We start from the raw sequence: 24542 nt of genomic DNA on the forward strand, positions 1-24542 counted from the left end.
GACTGCAATCATACTGTATGTATTAGTCTTGGGAGCACAAAAGATTTCAAAAATGGTTTCAGCATGACAGGCCACATCCATTATGATCATTGTGAGTCCATATTTCCATTCTGAAAAGCGCAATAAACTAGTGGCTGACCGATATATCGGCCGATATATCGGCAGATATTTGGCATTTTTCAAACATCGGCATTGGACAATATATTTTTCTGCTTGACCAATATGTTTGAGGTGGGTTATTTTCTTATTGTGCTCTATGTAAAATGACTGTAACCCTGGATTTAATTGAAAAATAGAATTCCCAATGCACACAAACGTCCCAGAATACTGAGTGCCCTGTTGGTTACAGTGTTTACTTCCTTTTTAATTTTAAATATTTTTTTAATTGTGAAAAATACTTTGTTTTACACATTCATTTTTTAATCCATTGCCAAATTACAAAATACCTGAATTAATAAAAAATATATATAATAATTATAATTATATCGGCTTTATATCAGCATCCCTGCTTTCCAAAATATCGGCATCGACTGTCAAAAAAAAAAAACTATATTGGTTGACCACTAAAATAATTTACATTTAGTTAGGTAATAGTCTTCTACAGCCAGAACAGAAATTCACTAACTGTTCAAATAACTAGAAGGTTTCAACACAAACTTTCAGCCGTTTATTTTGGACATATATAACTTTGGTACCATCTTGAGACACATTATCCATAATCCACCCATCCTAAGCATGCATACTAAATCACACAAGAGGAAAAAGCCTCTCTCTTTCTTCTACTAAACACTCAAACACACACAGCTAAGCTCTACTAAACAAGTTTTGTTAATGATTGACTACAACACCAGCTGTTTTCAAGCAGTGCTTAATGTTCATCTTCATATGAGGGTCTGTTTTTAAGAATAAATCACTGCGATAATCGTAGATATTCCCAGCAATAATATCTTGAAGGCAAGGAAGCAACAATAGTCATCCATTATCATCATATCACTAGTTTTATGTAGATTTATGTACATTTCAATGTCACCCTACAACTAGAAAAATAAATACAGAAATGAAAAATAGCACAGCATTGCAAATGTTTCTTGCAATATCTTTAACTGCATTATAAAGGAGGACAAGATGACTGAAAAACTGCAGTTAAACACTGAATAATCACTGAATAAACAACCATCAAAGCTAACGGAGAATAATAATAATAAAAAAAAAAAACGTCCAAGCTCTACAAGTGAATAACATCTTGGCTCATTTAATTTTTTTCCTAAAAATCATCAAGTAAAAAGACTCAATTATGCTTATTTATAAAATCATATCAACATACAATAGAGTCTACAGTCATATTTTGGGATTTATAATGAGTTTTTCCCTCACGTATAGTGTTTGTAAAACCGATATTTAAGTTGCAGAGTCACTATGAAACTAAACCTGTAACTTTAGCTTCTTGCATTATTTCTTATACAGATAACAAGTAAATATATGAATATGCAACAGTGCATTAATTTAGCAAAATGCTCCTCTATTTAGTAATTTTTTCTAGTTGACTAATGAGCTTTTTCTGAGGTAAATGATTGTTACATGGAATTGTTTACAAGCTTTACATGTTTTTCTCAGTTTGAAACCCTGAATGAGCAATTACATGAGACATTTCAGTAAGTTACACTGTAGGCCATCTTATAATACACCTTTTGATGTTCATTCATGTTTATTTCATACTATATTAGTAAAGAGAAAGATATGATGGTGGTCACGGTCACCGCTTGAACTGATGTGCTAAAAACGATTGCTCATGCCACATTAAAGAGCTAAATTTTGGTTTGAAATTTGGGTCGATATTTTGTTTATTAGAAGATAACCGATGTCAACACGGTGTCTTTCCACAAAAACTTTGATGTGCATCGTCTCAGTTTATTACGTCAACATAACAAAAGATGTGATTCACAAAACAAGCAAGAAAAAAAGGCAATGGGTCTCATTCATGAAACATTCGTAAATATACGAGTAAATATCTGAGTGATTTGCGCGTAAAGAGAACTTCCCGAAAACTCTTCTCCTGATTCACAAATACTTCGTAAACGTCAGATGTGATAGTGAAATGTGTGTGTGTGTTAATGAATTCCAATCAGTCATAAATGGGACGCGCGTGCACGCTCACTCTCAATTACCATAAATCACGCCCATTAAATCCGACTGACAACTATATATGGGCACCATATTATGACACCAAATGAAGGCTTTCAACATGTCTTCTCAAAAGCGACTGAAAAAGAAACATTTCTCAGCTGCACAAATTGAAGTTTTATTATCAGAAGTTCATTCAAAACGCCACATTTTATTTTCAAGCGTACATAGTGGCGTATCAGGTCCTAAAAAAAAGGAAGCTTGGCAGCATATTACAGATCCTATTACTGGCTCTCATAATGAAAGTAAAACTGTATGTAATTACTATATATAATATTTTTTTCAAAATGCTGTTTAAATATGTACCCGAATAAGGTGAATGAAAATGCAGCTGTATTAATGAGCAAAACGTTCAGATGTTAAACGCACTATTTACGCGTGGCTGGGAGCAGGTGTAGATTTCGTTCGTACCAACTAACATTTGGAAAATACGAACGTTTTAATGAATCCGAAAATTTATGCCAGAACCACTTTACACACGATTTACACACAAATTCGTTCTGCTCGTGTTTCATGAATGAGACCCATTGTGTGCACATCAAGTCATAAGTACATTATATAGTTGCCAGTGGTGAACTCAGCAAAAACAGTTTTAGGCACAGTCTGGAGCCCTGTATGTGTGTGTCCGTTCGCTGACACAGAGGATCCAGGACAGAAAAGGCATGTGTTAGACTGTCCATTGATAGGTCTTCCTCTATTAGCGCAGCAGTAGCTCACGAGCACTGACTCCAGCGATGAAAAGACCTCTCTTGCAGGGTCGGGAGAGGCTAGGCATGCTGAAAGAATGAGGCCACTCAGCTTGATGGAGAGCGAGAGCTCATCTGTGCAGCATAATTGTGTGCTGCTGACTGCCATGTGCTGCACTCCGAGAGTGACATTGTGCTGGGCGGCAAAAAAACAAACAAAAAAAAAAAACATTGTGTGCTGCTTCACAAGGCTGTCATACACATGCAACGGCCTTGTCGAGATCTGCCACTGTATCAAAAAGTATTATTAGTACGGTCAGATACCGTTAACATGACACGTCCATTAAGACATAACCCTACAGCGAGACTCTGTATTCCATCCGGCCTTCTGAAACAGCCTCGGTTTTCTTGCTCAAGGGTCTGAAGTGTGCTGGATCCAGTCTCGGAGGGTTGACCCCGTGGATTTTCAGCTTTACAGATTGGATGGAAATGCGGATGAGATTAGGTGAATGAATGCTTGCAAGCTACATAAACTCGAATTGGTCAAGTGGAGAATTCGGTACCATAATGATTCTTTCCCTAACACACACACACACACACACAAGGTACACAGTACGTTTTTGAACGAGTCAGCTGTGTGAATAATTCAATGACTCATTTATAAAGGCAGTATCTTGTTTTGGTCCCAAAAGTGAATGATTCAAATGACTTATGCGTGAAGTCACTTGTTTCATTCCTGAACAAATTAGTGTTGTTAAATGAATAATTGAGTAACTAATTGAAAAGACTCACCTACAATGTCAATCACTTGTTCTATTCGTGAATGAATCAGTGTTGTTGAACTAACTGATTGAGTACATGATGTGGAAGATTCATTCACAAAGACAATAACATTCCATTTATGAATGAATCTGTGTGAATGATTCAGTTTTTTATTCTTTAAACGAACCATTTGGGTGAATGATTCAAATGACTCATCCATTAAGACAATAGCTCGTTTCATTCATAAATGAATCCGCTCTTCTGAAACCGATTGAGCCAATAACCAATCGGTTGGGTGGATAACTCAAAAGACTCACAATCACATATTAAATTCCTTAATGAATCAATGATGTTGTATATATAATTGAAGTGAATATTTAAAAGACTCAATCATACAGACAATTCAGAAATGAATCAGTGTTGTGAATGATTCAAATGACCTACTGGTGCAGAAAGAGTCATTGTCAAATCACCACTAATGCACAAAATGACAACAGTTTTAATGGCTAAGAGAATTTAGGCATGTTTACATTATTTTGTGAGTGTCAATTTCTATTACATTTAAATGTAAAAACCTGAGGCCGAAGTAGATAAATGACTAGCAAGAATGCTCATCCAGGATCGTGTCCTACTTGTGTAAATCATGTTAGGATATTGGCATTACTGCAAATTATACCTTTATTCCTCACTCTATGCTTCATTTGAGTGCACTATGTGGATGTACGGTGGTGTTTTATGAGCAATTTACATTTAATGCGGCTTCTGTCTTCGCACCCCAATTCACCCTCAGGGATCAATAAACTACATCTATCCCTCTACACAAGAAAACCCACGCTAAAGCGCAGCATAGAAAATCAGGTCTGAAGGAATCCATCACTATGCTGGCTGACAACTCACTGACCGCTCCAAAAGATCAGGATTAAGACGTGTTTTTCAACACTAATTAAACACGGGGAAATCAACAGCTTCTGTTTGTGCTTTCCTAGTAATTTGGGAAAAGAAGGGCAGAGGGACAGAGTTGATACGACTGAGGCCAGAGAGATTAGAGAGACAGATTGGTGAAGGAAGCCTCGCCAGAGACGCTGATAACATGCCTCTGCTAGTTGCGAGATGAAAGGCGCCGAGATGGAACAGCTTTGCAAAGTGGCAGCAAGACTTAGATCAGGTCTGCGGAACGGATTCAGTCATATCTGACTACCTGTGATGTGCAATGTGCACCGAGTGACACTGATACCCAACGGCATTACAAAAAAGAGGTGCAAAACCAATGCATATTGTTTGTCAAGCGTGCATCAATCACGGAGATATGAATTATTGATGCATCACATTGATCCCGTCGCATTACCGAATCTGTCAGCATGACACCAATTACCGTCTCAAGAGCTGAGATGCTGCAACAAGAAACACGTATCTTGCTGTCAGCATGGTTTGAGTGGTGATGTAGCATTTATATATGAAGGAAGAGAACATGACGCAACCATTTTCTCCCTTGATGAATCATGCACCACCAGACACTAAAAGCCGGGTTCACTGAAATAAGCGATTTTATATATATATTACATATCAGTGTGCATTTCATGAGGCTTGGCACTGTAATATCCTCACAGCTGAAAAAAATGATCCACAGCGCCATGATAATAATGACACGGTCGGCTAATATTAGCAATTACGTGGTGATGGATGAGTGTGTTATTGTAGGAGGCGACTGGGACCGATGTGCCAGCAGAACCCGAAATCAAAAAGTTCCCCTTTACTTATGCAAATCCTTGAAGACATGCAACATCTCCCTCAACGGCTCAATTAATGGATGTGATTTTAAACGATGTGTCTGCAAAGATGCCGCTGTTCGATGCCTTTGTTGTTGGCGAGGGAAGCGCTGTTCTCCCTCAGGCTCTGGGGAAATATCTGAACTCTGCGTGAGTTTTGTCTCTTTGAGCTTTTATCGCTGATAAGAGGGAAAGAAACAAAGCAAGAAACCAGCAGAGGATTGCGATGCGAGTGCTGTGCTCACCTTGCCTGTGCTCTCCCACACTCTACGTCCCACTGAGGCTTTCAGTCGGTCTGACAGGGGTGCGAATGGCTACATACCACCCCTAATGCGCTAAAACCCTCTGACAGAGAGGAGAATATGGACGAGTAGCGGAAAAAATGAAAGACAGTGAAGCAAGCTCTGAAATGCCCACGTTAGGCTAAGTCTGGCATCCCTTGGGATCAAGGCAGGGAGGCAAGTGGATGTTTCGGGATATTTAAAGACATTTTAAAGACATGCATGCTTAAAAGAAAAGCACCTGGGAGTTAAAACTCATGAAAATACTATCCGTTCATAATTGCATGATGGGACCAGGGCTGTTTTTTAAACTCCAGTTCAACTGCTGAATTTAAAAAAAATGATGGATGGATGGATTCAACAGGAAAGCAAACAGGAAGTAGCATTAAGATTAAATGAAATTCAAAGAAATTTTACTACAATAATAATAACAATAATAATATTAATAATAAGAAATAATTAAAAAAAAAAAATCAACTGTCAATTTGAATTAGAGCTGCAACTAACGACTATTTTTTCTGTCGACTAATCTAACGATTATTTTTTTGATTAGTCGACTAATCTAACGATTATTTTTATTACAATAAATAATTAATCTAATGTTCTTTTTTTAAATTAGCTAATGAATCCTTTGGATAACTTTACCAAAAAAAATAAGTACAACTTCTAATATAATATTTCAACCTTTATTCATTTTCAACTTATGTGGTTGAAGTTTTTACAGTATAAAATAAATAAGAGGCAAAGAAAATTATTTTACTATGGTAAATATGAGCTTATGATAGCATTAATAATTAAACCACAGTAGCCATAAATTTACAGTTGTCTGAGACGTCATGAAATGTTCTTTAACGTCACAAACCATAAAATGTAGTCAGGGTTCTGCTATGGTTTAGCATGGTTTCCAGAGATCTGGAGCTGATTCGGGGTGGTTTGTGACTGTTGTCTCGCGGCTCGCTGTCTTTTAAGGGGCCGTTCACATATCACGTCTATTGCGCGCTCAAGTTCGTTATTTCCAATGTAGGCGCGCGATAAGCGCGCTCATAATGGAGGCGCGTCCGCACCGCATTGAGTTATTAAAAACATCTCAACTTTTCAGAATGCCACAAGCGCAAGAATATCAGACCTGAACCAGGAAGTTGGTCACCAGATCACACGGTAACCAGTTAAACCGTAACACCGGAGAGCGCCAAGATGTTTTCCTCTGAGGTGCTCGCGCATCGCAGTTGTGCTGCCGTGGTTCACCATATCGGTTTTACAAAGGGAACAAAGGGCCATTTTATTTGTCCTGTGTTTAAAGTATTCACATACTTTTGATAACAATAGTCTCTGTTTTTGTGATGGAATGCAACTTTCTCCATTCACATTATGCCATTACGCGAGATGTAAACAAACAGTGTGACGCGTCGACGCATTTCACGCATGTCGACTTATTTTTGTAGTCGACGTAATCGATGACGTCGACGCGTTGTTGCAGCACTACTGTAGTAGTAAACATGGTGTAAAATAAAAAAAAGATTTGCACATGGTGTAAATGCAAAATGAAGTGCAATTTAAAAAAAAGATAAATTAAGTTTTGTCAAGCCAGATGTTGAATGGTCACCGATTTTTCATATATAAAAAGAAAAATAAATAAAGCACAAAAAATACATTTAATTAAATCAAATATAAATTTAAAAGAAAGAAATACAATTACAAGTGAAAAACTAATAATCCCGGTGCACATGGGTAACTCCATGTTTTTGCCCACATTTTAGGGTTTGTGACAGGCATCATTATCTCTCTGGAACAATCTCCTCTTCTACTTTTAGGTTTTAAATATCAGAATAACGAAAACAATATTGGGTTCATGCTGTTCTCTGCCAAGCCTTCAGCCCCCAATATGATGCAGGTGACATTATTCCTCCTCAAACAAGAATAACAAGCCTTACACACTATATCTGGCCTGATTTCTATCACACTTTTCTAGCTCCAGAGCAAACAGCAGTTTAGTGTGAGCCTCCAGAGAGACAGAATGAGCTCAGCGTCTCCCAAACACCTTTTTTATTTAATAATGATCTGACAAGGCATCTCATTAGCAGCTTCTTCCTCTGACTCGGACAGTTGCACGCGTTCATCGCTTTACAAAGCAGTGGGCTGCAATTCACCGTGGAGCAGGACGACTGCCGTGGACTAACACACGGCTTGTTATTTCCTTCTCAATAGGTGTTTTCTTTGTGCAACAGGTCGCTAGATCTTATAATTAGTCAGATTTAGGAAACTAGGCAAAGAGAAGCTAGTGTTTAAAACCTAAAAGTCCCTCAGGCTATGTAACGTGTGCTGAATATCTTCTGAAAGGGATTGGTGAGATAGGGAGAGATTTCGTCTGGGAGAACAGAGGAAGATCGGGCGTTGGACTGGTTTCAGATGTTATATAATGATAAACTGCAAACCTCACGTCTCTGTGACTTTAAGTACGTGCCGGTGCTTTTCACATGCACTTTTCCTGTTTTAGTGCATGTGCATGTTACTCACACTGAAGTCTTACTGTGAGTCACTGCTGAACAGCACAGGGGTCTCTATACAGTCAAGAATGAAAGACCCTGGAGGGCTTCACAGACTCACTGAAGGCTGATGCATGCTGGGAAATGATCACAATGAGATGCATGTATGTCGTTATGTATGGTTACGTATGCAACAGAACACTAGATAATCGTGTACTGCACAGTATAAACAATACATTTTAACAGTATGCAAAATGTGTATTAGGCATTTTGCATCAATAAACATATTGGATGGTAGTATGCTACATAACTGTAAAGTAAGATTATTTCATTTTATTTTTAACAATAATTGTAATAATAATAATAATAATAAAAAATTAAATAAATAGCAGTTTAATAATGAAAAGTTTAATTACCGATTTATTTTCATAATTTTTGGTGCCCCAAAAGAAAAATATTTTTTTAATTTAATAATGATGATAAATTAAATTATTCATTTATTCTTTTAAATTCATTATTTCCATAAACGCCATCTGGCTTTTTAAAAGTTATTTCACATTTTATTAAACAACAACAATAATAATAACAATAAATAGAATAATTTATTTAATGTTGTTAAATTACTAATTTATCCATTTAAATAGATAATAATTTTTATATAAATGCCTGCCCAATAAAAAAAAAAAAAAGAGTTCATATTTGTATTACATAATAATAATTTTGAATTGCTGATTCATTAATAATTTTCATAAGAAATAATAATAATAATAACAACAACAACAATTAATTGCATAGTAACTTATTTTTAAATGAAATAATGGAATTATTTCACCAAACACAACTTTTGGCAGCTGGATATATAAATATATTTATTTATTTATATATAAAATACTAATTATTATTAATACATTTTAGAATTATAATAATTTTACATTAAATTATTGATTGTTTTTTTATGAATCATTTAAATTAATAATTTTAAGTAAGTTTGATAAGTTTGCCAGCCCAATTAATCCAGAAAAAAAGAGCATTGCATTGTGGGAAGAAGTGCCCAGCTCTCTTCTGACAAACCTGGCCTTATTTGCATAGCATGTGCAGTATGCAGACTAATGTATCTACTGGCAAAATATTGTAGTATGGTTCAAAGTATGCAGGTATGCTATCATAATATAGTATGGTAGTATGCAAGTATGCTATTGGGAGCACAGTCAGCGCTTCAGTATCCTCATTCCAGGGTTGATGGATCTTTCTCTCTAGACTGATTCTGCTTGCAGGAGGCGTGTGGAGTTTCAAGAGCATGGCTTAAAAAGCAACGGCAGAACTATTGAATAAAAGAAACTCCTTTATGCGTGTGTATCCTGGTAATCCATAAGCCTGTGAAAGTTCTACATCACTCCGTGCTTCTGCCCTCCTCAGAGTCTCAGTTACAGATAAAGAGAGACATTTTATATCGACAGTGACCAAAAATATTTTTCCTCTATCCAAAAGCTCAGCCAGGCAAACACACAGAGCTGTAAAGCCAAAATACAGCATGCAAAATAAGATGCCAGCAGAATTAAACAACTCAAATAGAATTGTGAAATTGATTATGATGAGATACAGGTAAAGACACACACATTTATATATGCATACACACTTACCGTACATGAGCACTTCATGATAAATCCAGCAGAGATCGGTGTAACTTACACAACACACTCATGTGTGTGTGTGTGTGTGTGTGTGTAAGAGAGAGAGAGTGTGTGTATGTATGTCTAAACTGCCTTCACTGGCCCTCATCCATGACAAACCATCAACACTTCTGTTCCCTGACGTTTCTCCACAAGCAATGACAGAGAGAGAGAGAGACAGAGAGAGAGAGAGAGAGAGAGAGAGAGAGGTGTTGCTCTCACACAGCTGCTGCAGCGGCTGATCTCACTCTCTTGCTGGCTTTTAACTGAGCATGCTCAGAGCATTAGGTACAATTACACCAAGAACTAGTGTTTCATACACGTGCACCATGCAATCATATATGCATGGTCTAAAATTAAGTTTTTATTCAACATGAGGTTAACAGAGCTATATATATATATATATATATATATATATATATATATAAAAAACACCAGTTAGTTTTAAATCAATATATATAATAATAATAATAATACAATCTCATATAATATAATACAATAATAATTCTGAATTTGGTTAGGATGATGACAGGTAATGATTATCTAAAATAATACATTATAATAATAAATATAAATAAATTCATTTTTATATAGCATGATATAATAATACGATAAAAAAAATATATAAAACATTATAAAAATATTACAAATTACTGAATGTTAATGACAACAAAGGTGAAAATATAAAATGTTAATAATTTGTTTCCTTTCTTTACTATTATACAATAATAAAAATTAGCTACATTAATTTTGTAATAGGGACAATAAATAAATAAATGACTTTTTCATATTTTTTTTATTCTTTTGGTGGACTAATATAACAATTACTTAAAAACTACTTTCACTCATAAATGGCTAATAATAACTAATGATGAAGAAACTTCAATAGGACATTCAATTAAACACGAAATTTTGAAGTAAAACAACCAAAATAGTATTTTCTTGTAAAACATAGTGCAATAATCTCCAATTGCCATTTTTAAAAAAGTTACCAGACAGCCGTTTTAATTATTTGCCAAAGCCAAATTTGACTCCTATTTTGTGTTTTATACCCTGTTTTCATGTGTATGTCCACTTTTTGCAGACATTGCTGACTCTTTAAGATATCTCAGATCGTCAGTAGTCAAGACTGAGGCTTTAGCAGACACTGTGGCACTCTGGATTGAGCTGAGAACAGCACATGGATTCGTTATTTAAATCAGCGCGTGTATTTGCATGAGTGAGCGAGCGTGTATGTGTTTGTGCCTGCGGGTCTGACCTGTCCTGCTCCAGTTCTGCTGGTCCCACAGCACGGGCCCTGGGCTCAGTATGGAGCTGCGAGCTAAAGCTAAACTATCTGAAACTGGGGCACAGATTGATGACAAAGAGAGCGAGAATCATGGGTGAGTTCGAGAAGAGCCCTCCAAACACATGTGCATTCATGGCCAGATGTGACAGAGTCTCTGGATTCTTCACATGCACACATTCAGATGAACAACTGAAGAGATCACAACAGCGCCCCCTATCTACTGCTCAACGAACTGCAACTCCTCAGGCCTGTGTCATCGAACTCATTAAAGCGTGCGATGAGTTTGTTGAATATAATGTTATCTTGTTTACTCTGTTGGTCTGGATGGCATGAGGCAGTTGGTGCTCGTTTAGGAAACAGGGTGTTTATGAGAAAGTTAAAAGCAGAAAAAATTGGAGACACACTGGCCGGAAAGCAAGGTTAAAAAAATAAATAAAAAATAACCTAATATGTATCACCTTGAGTTGTTAGTCATCATTGACTTGCAAAGTATAGATTAAAAAAAAAACACTACGGAAGTCAAAGAGGACCAGCCTTTATTATTGTAATTCTAAATGGTAAAACAAAATTCAGTAAAAATCGCAGTGGATTCAACTTAACATAGTAATATAGTATTTAGCCATTATGTGCTGCCATAGAAACAGACTCGGTTCTGACTCGAGAGAAAGTGAAGCGATCACAGTGAAATTTCTGTCGTCTAATAACTGCTGTAATTGCACACAACACTGCAGAGGTAATGTAAAATAAATAGATAAATCACAAAACTGTTATTTTGCAAACACAATTATCAGCTCCTGCCGTGTTATAAGAGTTATCTCTGTTGAGACACAAACATCGACAAACGTCATCATGTGAATCTGCAGCTGCCTTATTGCCATGGTGACCATTCATCTCACACACACACACACACACACACACACTTACAGTAATACATTTTTCTACACCTCTGAATGTCTTTCATGCCTTAAACTGCTGTTTGAACTCCAGACAGTGTCTCTGGTGGCTATCAGTCGATCGGGCCACACACACACACACACACACACACACACACTCGCTCAAGCAGCATCTATCATCTTCCTGCAGCAGTATTACACAACAAACGGCTGGAGAGGAAGGAAGCGCTCCATCACCGCAGCACTGATTCACCTTACATACACTAACCAGGGAACCTGCCTGAGGTCACGACCTCTGGATAACTGAACTGTGCACTGAGAAGCTATGACCTTACCAGCACAGGGTTATTAGTTATATCCGAAAAAGCATTTTTCTTGCCCTTTTGAACTAGTCAATGTATTACGCAGACGTACTGTAGCATTCACAATGCAAAACTGATGAACTACGCTGTGAGCGACACTAGTAGACGTTACCTAATCATAAAACAGCAGATTATCTATAAGTGACGCATTTCCAAAGTGACTTTTCTATTCATTTGTGATTTGGCGGATAAGAATTTTTGACAACCATCCTGATTCAGATCGATTTGCTAATGAATCAGTTGTATTTACTGGATAAGGATTTTTAACAACCATTCTGATTCAGACTGATTAGCTAATGATTCTCTGAAAAGAACCGACTTATTGAGTGATGAAAAAGCATTCTGACATTTCCATTCATTTGTGATAATAGGATATTTGACAACCATTCTGATTCAGACTGATTCAATGATAAATCATTCAGATTCACTTAAAAGAACCGTGCATTCCTATTGTAAGGTTTCTATTCATTTGGGATTACTGAATTAGGATTTTTTACAATCATTCTGATTCATACTGATTCGTTAATGAATCATTCAGATTCGTGGAAAAAACTTTGAATGCTGAATTCCCAAAGTGACGTTTTTTTTTTCAACTGTGATTGTTGAATAGTTTAGATGTTTCGATTCAGACTTATTTGTAAATGCATCATTTATATTTACAGATTAATTATTCATTTGTGACTGCAGGATAATAAATATTTTGATTCAGAGTGATTCACAAATACATCTTTGATTCATTGAACAGAACAGATTGATTCCAATTGTGTCATTTCCATTAATTTGTAATTACTGGATAAAGATTTCTAACAACTATTCTGATTCCAACTGATTTGTTAATCATTCAAATCATTCAGATTCACTGAAATGAACCGACTCAAAAGAACAGATTCATTGAAAAGAACATATTCACTGAAAAGAACAGATTCACTGAAAAGAACCAACTCAAAAGAATAGGTTCACTGAAAAGAACCAACTCAAAAGAACAGATTCACTGAAAAGAACAGATTCACTGAAAATAACAGATTCACTGAAAAGAACCAACTCAAAAGAACAGATTCACAGAAAAGAACAGATTCACTGAAAAGAACCTACTCAAAAGAACAGATTCACTGAAAAGAACAGACTCAAAGGAACAGATTCACTGAAAAGAACCAAATCAAATGAACAGATTCACTGAAAAGAACCAACTCAAATGAACAGATTCACTGAAAAGAACCAACTCAAATGAACAGATTCACTGAAAAGAACCAATTCAAAAGAACAGATTCACTGAAAAGAACCGACTCAAAAGAACAGATTCATTGAAAAGAACATATTCACTGAAAAGAACAGATTCACTGAAAAGAACCAACTCAAAAGAATAGGTTCACTGAAAAGAACCAACTCAAAAGAACAGATTCACTGAAAAGAACAGATTCACTGAAAATAACAGATTCACTGAAAAGAACCAACTCAAAAGAACAGATTCACAGAAAAGAACAGATTCACTGAAAACCAACTCAAATGAACAGATTCACTGAAAAGAACCAACTCAAATGAACAGATTCACTGAAAAGAACCAACTCAAATGAACAGATTCACTGAAAAGAACCAATTCAAAAGAACAGATTCACTGAAAAGAACCGACTCAAAGGAACAGATTCACTGAAAAGAACAGATTCACTGAAAAGAACAGATTCACTGAAAAGAACCTACTCAAATGAACAGATTCACTGAAAAGAACCAACTCAAATGAACAGATTCACTGAAAAGAACCAACTCAAATGAACAGATTCACTGAAAAGAACCAATTCAAAAGAACAGATTCACTGAAAAGCACAGATTCACTGAAAAGAACCGACTCAACAATTCACCCACAAAATGGCTTGCAAAATTTGGCTTTTCAGAAGAACAACATCTAGCTGTTGAAATATTTGAGAGAAACCAGAAAACTGGCTATAAAAAAAAATTAAAAGTGTCTTTTCACCATAGAAATTTCCATGACTTCTCCAGACCTGAAAATTGCTTTCCTAATTCTAGGTTCTCTATGACTGCGGTGGGCCTGTTTAAATATAGAAATCTTAAATATGCAACAGCAAAACTGGCATGTTTATATCCAAAGACTAACCAGAGAATGGAAAAATCATCACATAAAACTAAATTAAGACTAAAACAAATTACAAATGGACTTTAAAGTGACAGTTCACCCAAAAATGAAAATATCGTCTCATTCATTTCCACTAATTTCTTCAAAATGTCTCACGTAAAAATGATCATTTTGAGTTTTTAAACAACAAATGATGATCTAATTATTCTTTTTTGGTGGGGAAATGCTCCAAAAGTGCAGAACATGGTCCTTTTGTAATATTCTCTATGCAAGTGAATCATTACATCTCATGTAAATAGTAATCACACCCATTCAAACCCTATATTACAGCAACAATTGAAGCTCTTACTACCCACACTAACACGTCAACAAGTCCCAGACCAGCCGTACTAGCTGTCAGACAGTCAGAGCTCATAAGATCAAGGTGTTAAGGCACAAAAACACACACAAAAAACAGATGTGCTCTCAAAAACAATCCTGATGATCCAAAGCCTCTGTTTTCCGCTGCATCTACAACCCCAGAGCATTAAACACACACTCGCCTGTTCATCACATCACACTGCTGTCATACAAACAGACTGATTCATAATCGGTCGCATGGATTAAATAACAGATTGAGAGTCTTACCTGCTCGGATGACGACGCGGTCGGGATGGACATGAGAAAGAGAGAAACACAGAGAGCGTTTGGTTAGTGCATGAGTCCTGAGAGGAAGGTGAGACTCAAATCAGCATCACATCAGATCAACACTGCCCTCATCTGGACACGCAGATCTCACCGCAGTCATGTGACACATTCACATGTACAAATACAGCTGACAAGAACATGTGAGTTGTGTTTCCATGACCATCACACGAGGAGGGCGCTGCCAGGTTGCTTGTATGCAGTTTTGAGGAGCTTTCTATGATATTTAGGTCTTGGGTTTCAATGCAAATCTAAAGAGTTAGATATCGAAGGTACACATTTTATATTATATTCTTAAATACAGTTTTAAATGTAATGCATTCTGAAGAATTAAGTGGCTAAATGAATCATTGATTTTTCATTGATGTTGATTTGGTTATAACAAGGTGAAACAAACAAAAATGATGCCAAATTGCATTTTGAATGTATTTTAATGTAGTAGAATTAGGTCAATTAAAGTGAATTAAAATTCAAATAAACTCCAAATAATTTTTTTTATAACTCAGAATAAAAAGATTTGTTTACATTAAACATACATTTATTATATTTATGACAAACGTTTAAATATAATTAATAAAATAATTTAAAATACTATTTTATAATATATAATCATCATCATGTTTTAAAGAATTTAATAATTGAAAATATTTTTTTTATTTATTTGAAAATGAATGCAGAAAAACTTTAAATGCGGTCCTGATAAAGCCAGATATCTTATACATAAAAATAGTTTAAATTCTAATGCATTCTGGGAAATGAAGTGCATATATGAATATTTGTATATTTTCTTTTCTTTACATTTTGAATGGATTTAAACATTTTAAAAAAGCAATGCATTCATTTGTAGCTAAACAGAGTAATACAATTAGATACATTAATAAAAGAAAGAACATGCACATAAGGGATTCAGAGAGGTTTTACTATCTTGTTGATCTCTTTTTGGTTTTCCCAATCGGATTAGGAGCCAGATAAAAAGGAAAATCATGCCCTCTACTGGACAAATGCTGTCATCTGAGACAGATTTGATAGCAGAAAGATTTAGACACTTTGCATACAATCATTTACTGTCAAAAAGTCTGTTAAACCTTGCTCTTTAAACAGATATTTATCGGTGTGGATGCAGCATCATGCAATAATTCTTCCTGACAGAAATGACTTGTTAAGATGGAGAAATCCTCAGGATTGTTGATGTGCAATGATTTCCCGTTTCAAGCAGGTGGAGTGGGACCTTGCTTAGTCACAGCAGTGTAAAATCTGCTCAAAATGAGCCAACTTCCTCCTCCGCAGGTTTAGTCAAAGATTACAGCACTTCTGCCAGTGATTTAGAAGACCCTCCTCCTGTGATTTCAGACTGAATCACATTTTCACTGAATCTTTCTGGGAGTCTGAATCATTTTATTTTTGTCAACCGTACATAAAAGGATCGTTCAACCGACACACACCCCCACAGACCCTGATGACACACACATTTCCCATCACACCCTGCAGACTGCGGAGAGAACAGCTGCTCAGGACAGTCGAAACGTGTGCCAGACTAATCAAGCTAAATGAGCTGTGCACTCATAACACACAACAGCAATGCATGCTGGGAAAACAACACCACAGAGACATTCAGTCTTCAGTTTGACATGGTTTGCGGTAGGCTTTTGATGAAATGTCCTTGCCAACTCCATGTCTCTAGCATGATATAAATGCATCATATTTACATACATGTGGATTATAAAACAATGCATAACCAGTATTTTAAGGCAGCGTGTGTGCGCTCCTGACAGTAAAGATGTTACAGAAGAAACATTATGCTGATGTCAGGTGTAAGATATATGATGATGCAACGCGCTGCATGCATTTGTCACAGAGAAGACAATCCCAGAATGCATTGCGATAAAAATTAACCCAAGATGGTTCATTTTAATCTATCAAAAATAGTAATATTTAAAAAAAATATTAATTACTTTTACTTCATATGTAGAGCATCTCAAATCAGTTTCATTTCAGTTTTGTAATTTTATAAAACAGATGCTTGTTTCAGCCCTATTTGCTATTACAGTATATCATTATTTTGATTTTATATTTTGATTTTATTTTTAGTAATTTTGTTGTATGCTTTTGCCATTTTTATTACTTTTTGTTTGTCATTTTAGTTTGAACTTGAAATCAATTCATACATTTGTAATTTTATATTTGTAATATAAAACCATTATTATTATTGTTAAACACTCAATTTATTTTACAATATTTATTATTTTGTTTAATATTTTAATTTATTTACAATTAAATTTGCTATATAATTTTTCTTGTTTAATTAATTTATTATTTTATTTTTGTTTTTGTTAAGTTTTTATTTGTAATTTTTTTTATTAATAATTTTGAACTGATCTTTTGTCACTTTTTGAATCTCATTCCCTAAAAAAAACCATCCCAAAACTGCAGGAGTGACATATCTATCACTAGTTTCAACACAGTGATTGAAAACCAAATAGTTGAATTGCAACATCTTGCACAGTCTCTCTCTCCGTCACGATTGCATAACAGAGTTTGTACGAGATGAATGTACTTGTGCATGCATCAGAGGGAGGTCAGCATCGGGTGACGGGGTTAAAATCAGCTCGGAGCAACTAAACACAAATGCTTGAGTGATTTAGCTCATTTGTGTGGGGATCTGCCAACTGCACGTCTTGTGAAATGTGGGCAGATTCCTGGAAAACCTAGTGCACGAAACAAACATCAATAACCATAACGCAGTGAGTAATTGTTCTCGTTCTCCTTTCAATCCATTCTTGGTTCTGAGATGCAGAATTAAATTGTGTCATTTCATAACAGACTCCATCTTTCATCCGGCCGTTTTAAACGAGCGGTTACAAGAAATTGAAACAGCCATTCAGTTATTACAGCAATAAAGTGGCTTAATCATAACACCGAGCATGATTATTATCAGATTTTATGATTAGAGTACAATCGTCTTTGATGACCATCCCCACAGAAACACTAAAATGATTATGTTACGTAAATAAGTCTAATACGAATCTGTTTATACAATTTATCAGATGATTCTATCTTGAACGCCTCTAATGTCACTTAAATGAACATTCAGTGTGTTTTAATGCACGAAACAGACTCGCAAAATACCTGAGACAAAACCAGAGTCGTTCATAAACCTGTACCAAACCAATCCTCCCCTTTATAATGTCGATAAAAAGTAGAAATAGCAAAACAAAACAAAATAAAGCAACTGGAGGGGAAGCAGCGGAAAAATAAGAAACCGGTCTGCAAACATTGCTCGCCTCTGTGTTGTTTACAAAGGCAAAGCCTGCGTAGTACGCTCGTCTCATGCACATGTGTTGACTAGTTAACAGTGTGTGTGTGTGTGTGTGTGTGTGTGTGTGTGGATCGACCCAGTGCTCTGGGATTACAAACTTGGCTGGCACGTTGAAAACAGCAAGAGCTGCTCATCAGCTCAAACACATGGTGAGGAAAAACACAAACATTTAGACGTGAAATCTGATTATAATAAGTATAATACTAAGTGTAATAAAAATAATTATTGTTATGATATTTTTCTTAAATATGCACTGTGTTTTAATGTGAAGTTTTACAATAGTAGTATATCTAGTTAATAAAATAGTAGTAGTAGTAATATGTATTAATATTATTTATAGTCATATTGATATGATCACAAACTTGATTGGCATAAATAAATACGTTCACAAGTTTTATTACAAAAACTGAAATGTATTTATTTTAAATTTTTAAGCAAATACATATTAAAGCTGCGGTAGGTAACTTTTGACGCTCTAGCGGTTAATAAACAGAACTGCTTGCGTCTTGAGGAAGAACATCGTAGCCGGAACTACTTCTCTCTGTTTATGTCTATGAAGAATCACAAAGGTACTGGGTTACTCCGCCGCGGTACCCCCGAAGCAATCTAAAATAGTCCGAATATAAACACTTATTATAGGTGCACCCTAGTGATTCAGGACAAGCCAAAAACACGGTTTGGAAAATGGATTCATGGTGTACTTGCTTATTATATATATTTTTCTACATTTTGAACACAAACAAAGTTAAGGACCCCAGCTCTGATTGGTTGTTTCTTACCGGGAGCGATGTATTTCTGCAAATGGCAATAGGACACTGGAAGGAGCCAGAGGAGCTTGATTTTTTCACAGATTATCTGTCTCATATTCTACTGTCAGGACATAATGACAGGTTTAATAAATATGTAAAAAAGATTTTTTTACAAAAGTTCCCTACAGCACCTTTAAGAAGGATTTTTGATTGATGTCTGGCTCAGCGTTCAGACAACCCACACAATAAAGTTAAAAAGCTAAAATAAGTTCAATTAAAATAACCCACTATGTTAAAATATGTAGTTTTTTTTCATCAATGTGAAAAAAAACTTATTTTATTTCAACTTAACTCTTTTTAACATCACGCAATTATCTGCTTTATGCATCGACCTAAAACTTTGACCTTTTGCAAACTTTTGATTTAATTAGCCTATTATTAAAATGATTCAGATATCGCATGCCATTGCGATATCCATATCGCGATATTTACATTTGCAATATTTCGATAGAAATCGTGCAGTCCTAGTCAAAATTGTCGTTTTATTATCGGCCAGCAGCAGCAGTTCCCTTTAGTTATCTACTCGACTAGCCTTGCACATCCCTAGCATTGAGACGGCCATCAGAAACCGCCCGACAACATGGTGCAGGATTGAACATGGTGGAAGGTTGTTTCACACAGTATCACAAACACACGAACACACATGCTAGTGTCTGGCTGTTCCTCCATGAATAAGAAGACACTGAGCCAAATGCCAGAGCAGACTCCTTCTCTAATGACTCATCTGAATCAGATTCATGTGGGGTTTTTTTTTTTTTTTTCTATTTATCATCTGGAAAATTATGCAAATATTGAAAAAGCAAGTAACATCTGATGCAAGATTTGCAAGTAGCAAAGTAATCCAGAAGCGGCTGTACAACATCTCTGAACCTTCCTCATGGACTCAAAGAGTAGAGCAACAACCGTCTCGCTCTGTTTTCACGGGTGGGGAAAGGTAAAGAATGCAGAGCGCTTGTCTAATTTAACACACGGGGTATATATAGATGAGCACGTCTCTCCTTTCAGCGAGATTCCTCAAGCTAGGAAAGCCTGCAGAACACGTACACACAATAACTCACGCAAAGACTCATAAACATGTCTAGACGCATTTTGAAACAGAGCTGCAAAGGTGGCGAACAGGTTGAGCGAGTGTGAAGTTTTCTCAAGAAAACTCCATGTGAACTACAGGACGAAAGCACAGGGATTGAAAGCCAGGGCTCCCTCGATGCTCGCCACCACTTCAACAATAAACACATTTCTATGACACAGCAGTGCTGAAAAAACCATCTTATGAAAAGCCAGAGCAGAGCAGGCCAGAATCACCCCACCACCCTTTAGGAATGTGACAGCGGTCGGCAAAGCCTTCCCGAGCTGGAAACCTGACAACGACTCTCAAACTACAAGCCAATCGCACAGAGCGGGTGAGGCACGCTACACGTGGGTGGAACGAAAGCTCTCGATGGAAACAATAACACATGAAAGGGCACTGCAAGAGATGCTGGGACCAAAACACAAAAATAAAAAAAAATTCACACTGAGCGGAGGAAGAACATACCTGAAGAAATATCTGATATACTTAAAAATCTGATGTATGGTGGCCTCCGAGAGTATTTGAACACTTAAGACGCTTAAAATGCTCGAAGGTCTTTGCATTATCAAATAATAATTAAATATTAATTTATTTTTCTTAAATGTGGCATATCACATATATATATACTAGGGGTGTAACGGTTCACAAAATTCACGGTTCGGTTCGATACGATACACTGATGTCACGGTTCGGTTCGGTTCGGTTCGATACGTTTTAGATACAGCAAAATGTAAAAACATCTCAACTTTTCAGAATGCCGCAAGCGCACCGCGGGTCATGTGACAAGAACCAACCAATCAGCTTCATCCTTTCCCATAACAACGTCGAGAGCTCAGCCAAGATGAAGGAACAGCTGATCATAGTTGTATATGGATTGCAATTTTGAAATAAATTCAGTAGCAGAGCTACTGCAAGCGATTTTTAGAGCTGCAAATCCATTTATCCTTCGCTGAAATTTCCGCGTCTCATGGAGAGAGCACGTCATTGTTGCTTAGCAAAGACAGACGCCTCATGAGCGCTTCTGCCCGAGCGCTTTGGAAAGGAGGAGAAAGACGCGCTTAGCGTTTTCCATGCGTTTTTAGGCACGATATGTGAACGGCCCCTAAGGCGCTCGCTCACTCAGCACGCGCTGAAGGCTCGTTGCAAAATGTCGAATGCATTTAACAGACCAGAAATATAAGATCCTAAAATAACCAACAGGTCTGGTGTTTGGGTTGGATTCCCTGTAAGCTATAGTGTCTAAATGCTGCAGGGATAGTTTGCTGCGTGCATGTTTCTCCTTTTTTTCGTCTTTTCCCAGATAGTACTGACGCATATATCCCAGATATTCCCGCTGGTGTTTTTTTTTTTTTTTTTGTATTCCCGCTGGTGTACCCTGTCATGTTGCAGATGCGACATACCGTTGTTTTTTTATCCACCACTCTCTTGCCATCACCATTATAGCTTAAAGGGAATCCAAAGTGCACCCAAACACCAGACCTGTTGGTTATTGGAGGATCTTCTCATTTCTAGTCTGTTAAACGCATTGGCCATTTTGCAACGAGCCTTCAGCGCGTACTGAGTGAGCGAGCGCCTGCTGAGTAGCCTAACATAAACATATAAGATGGTGTTTTTTCTTCTTCGGGAGTGTCAGGGGCGTTGCCTGTTACGTTGTTTGGGTTATTGGGCTACCTTGTTGAACGCATATCATTATATTTCTTTCTCTCTCTTTTTTTTTTTTTTTTCAAATATAATTAATTACTCCAACGAACCGTTCGGTATACATAATGCGTACCGCGTACCGAACCGAAAGCGTCGTACCGAACGGTTCAATACGAATACGCGTATCGTTACACCCCTAATATATACACATATACATATACATGCTTCTCTTGGAAAAATCACTAATGCTCAAAGGCAGTTATATGAACAAAGACACAGAAAAACAACATTGTATATCAATATAACAATATTATAATTATTTAAAATATTTTTTCTATTTAATACATTTTAACATTTTATTAAATACACCTGATTTTTTAAAGCAGTTGTCCTGTGTAAGTGAAAACTTAAATTTTTTCAATATGTTTTTATGAATGCAAAGTTCAGTAGAACAGCATTTATTTGACAACATTTTATATTGTCTTTAGTGCTACTTTTGATCAATTTAATGCGTCCTTGCTGAACATAAGCATTAGATTTCTTTACAAAAAAAAAATGTATACACGTATATTTAATGTTAAAATTATTTATTTTATAGAACTACATACTTTGCAAAATTATATGTTATATTATTCTGTAGCATGGTTTTATTTTTTTATTTTTTGTAATATTTTATATATTTTGTGACATCACGTGTGACTAATGCAACCAAATACTTCTTAGGATGACTATAAATAAGAATAATAATGATGAAAGTTGTTTTTCATTTGAAGCAACAAGAAACACAAAAGCTTCCTGGTGGATGTTTCAAAGAGCAAACGGATGCTAAAAGCAACTACCAGTTTGTCCAGAGATTCACGGTACGTTCGTGTCAGAAGAATGTAATTTATGCAGATGACCGTCACCCAGAAAAGTGGGAAACTGGGGACTTTTAGCCTCGACTCACAAGTTTGTGTGTGCGGTATTGATCGTGACTTCTAACTGCGAATGCTGAAGATATGATTTAGTTTGGTTGCATTCTGTGTACCGTTGATGAATAATAGCCATAAAGCTTGCCGAAAATTACTACTCATGCGAAGTGCTAGGCCACAACTCTGAACCTAATTGTGCAGATCTGAATAAAAGTAAAAGACTGTCGCAGGCGTTTAAGGACAACCACATGTGAGCAAGTGATGACATGAAATAAACATTTTCTTATTCTTCTGTACACACACACACACGTCTGCTAAAGTGGAAGAAGCACTGAATATTAAACAGCTTCCTCCCTCAGCAGTATGAATGGAGGAACCATTAGCATAATGAGGGTTAAGAGGACATATTTACACTTTAAAGCATCTTATTTTCCCCCTGAAGTCCATTTAGAAAGTTAGTCAAGGCTTCACGCACCAAAAACAATCATAATGGATTATAATTACACAGACTGGCCTTTATTAATATAAATGAGCTACAGCTTTTAAAATATATATATAAAAATAATATTATTTTACATATATAGACTGATGATATTTTACATATTTTGACATTTAAGTATTTGTATAATAATATTATTAAATAATAATATTTTTACTATAATTTAATATACATTATTTTCTAGATATTATTTGGAATAATATACAACCTTTTTTACATTTTCAAAATGAAATGCAGTTTATATATTCAGTATGGTTTTTGCAGTTCTTTTCTACTTTAAAATTAAATCACAATTTTGCATCAGCAAAATAACTGCATACATAAATACTTCATATAAATTGCCCTACTCAGACGGACGGCTGAAGAGGCTGAACACTGAATAAGTGAGAAAAAAAGAACAGCTTTCTCTATTTTTTATCCTTTAATAAAACGAAAAAGCCCCTGGCAGCAGTGATTGTCAGACTGGATGCTGTATGTGAGCCGAGGGCAGTCCTAGAAAGGACACGCGTCTCTTCATCTGTCCTTGCTCCCGCAACACATGGCCACAGCACAGGGCAGCTGGGACACTATAGCCGGGGCCCATGGGCCCCCGAAGGGTCCGATCCATGGCCTGCGACTGCCTCGTCGCTCATGAGCTGCGTGATGAGCCACGTTCCCTCAAGCAACATCCATCTGTTGCCGCAGGGAGCATGAAGTCTGTGTGATCTGCAGCAGAGAGCAGCCTTCTGCTAACGTCTGTATCCACACACACAGTCTAGATTTCATTCCTTTGAGTACTGCTCCTCTGATAGCTTTGTATGACACAAAATCTCTGTATATTACATTGGCACCCCAAACCATCACTGACTGTGGAAACTTTACACTGGACCTCAAGCAACGTGGATTGTGTGCCTCTCTTCTCTTCCTCCAGACTCTAGGACCCTGATATCCAAAGGAAATGCTAAATTTACTTTCATCAGAGAACATAACTTTGGACCACTCAGCAGAAGTCCAGTCCTTTATGAAGCGAGACGCTTCTGATGCTGTGTGTTGTTCAAGAGTGGCTCGACACAAGGAATGCGAAGCTGAAACCCACGTCTTGCATACGTCTGTGTGTAGTGGTTCTTGAAGCACTGACTCCAGCTGCAGTCCACTTTTTGTGAATCTCCCCCACAT

The 24542-nt window shown here is 36.4% G+C and overlaps 1 protein-coding gene across 8 annotated transcripts in view; it reads right to left on the reverse strand.

Moving 5' to 3' along the window:
- Positions 1–24542, reverse strand: part of LOC113047887 (pleckstrin homology domain-containing family A member 5) — a 133602-nt gene that overhangs the window by 75383 nt on the left and 33677 nt on the right. Inside the window, exon 4 of one of the 8 annotated variants that reach the window (XM_026209248.1) lies at positions 14974–15085. The exons of the other annotated variants lie outside the window; for them this stretch is intronic. Within the exon in view, the coding sequence (XP_026065033.1) occupies positions 15082–15085 (4 nt within the window). The 3' untranslated portion in view covers positions 14974–15081. Of the gene's footprint in view, positions 1–14973; positions 15086–24542 lie in introns of those variants that run through there. 8 annotated transcript variants of the gene reach the window in all.

The sequence above is a fragment of the Carassius auratus genome, chromosome 29 (genome assembly GCF_003368295.1).
Source record: "Carassius auratus strain Wakin chromosome 29, ASM336829v1, whole genome shotgun sequence".
NCBI classification, from domain to species: domain Eukaryota; kingdom Metazoa; phylum Chordata; class Actinopteri; order Cypriniformes; family Cyprinidae; genus Carassius; species Carassius auratus.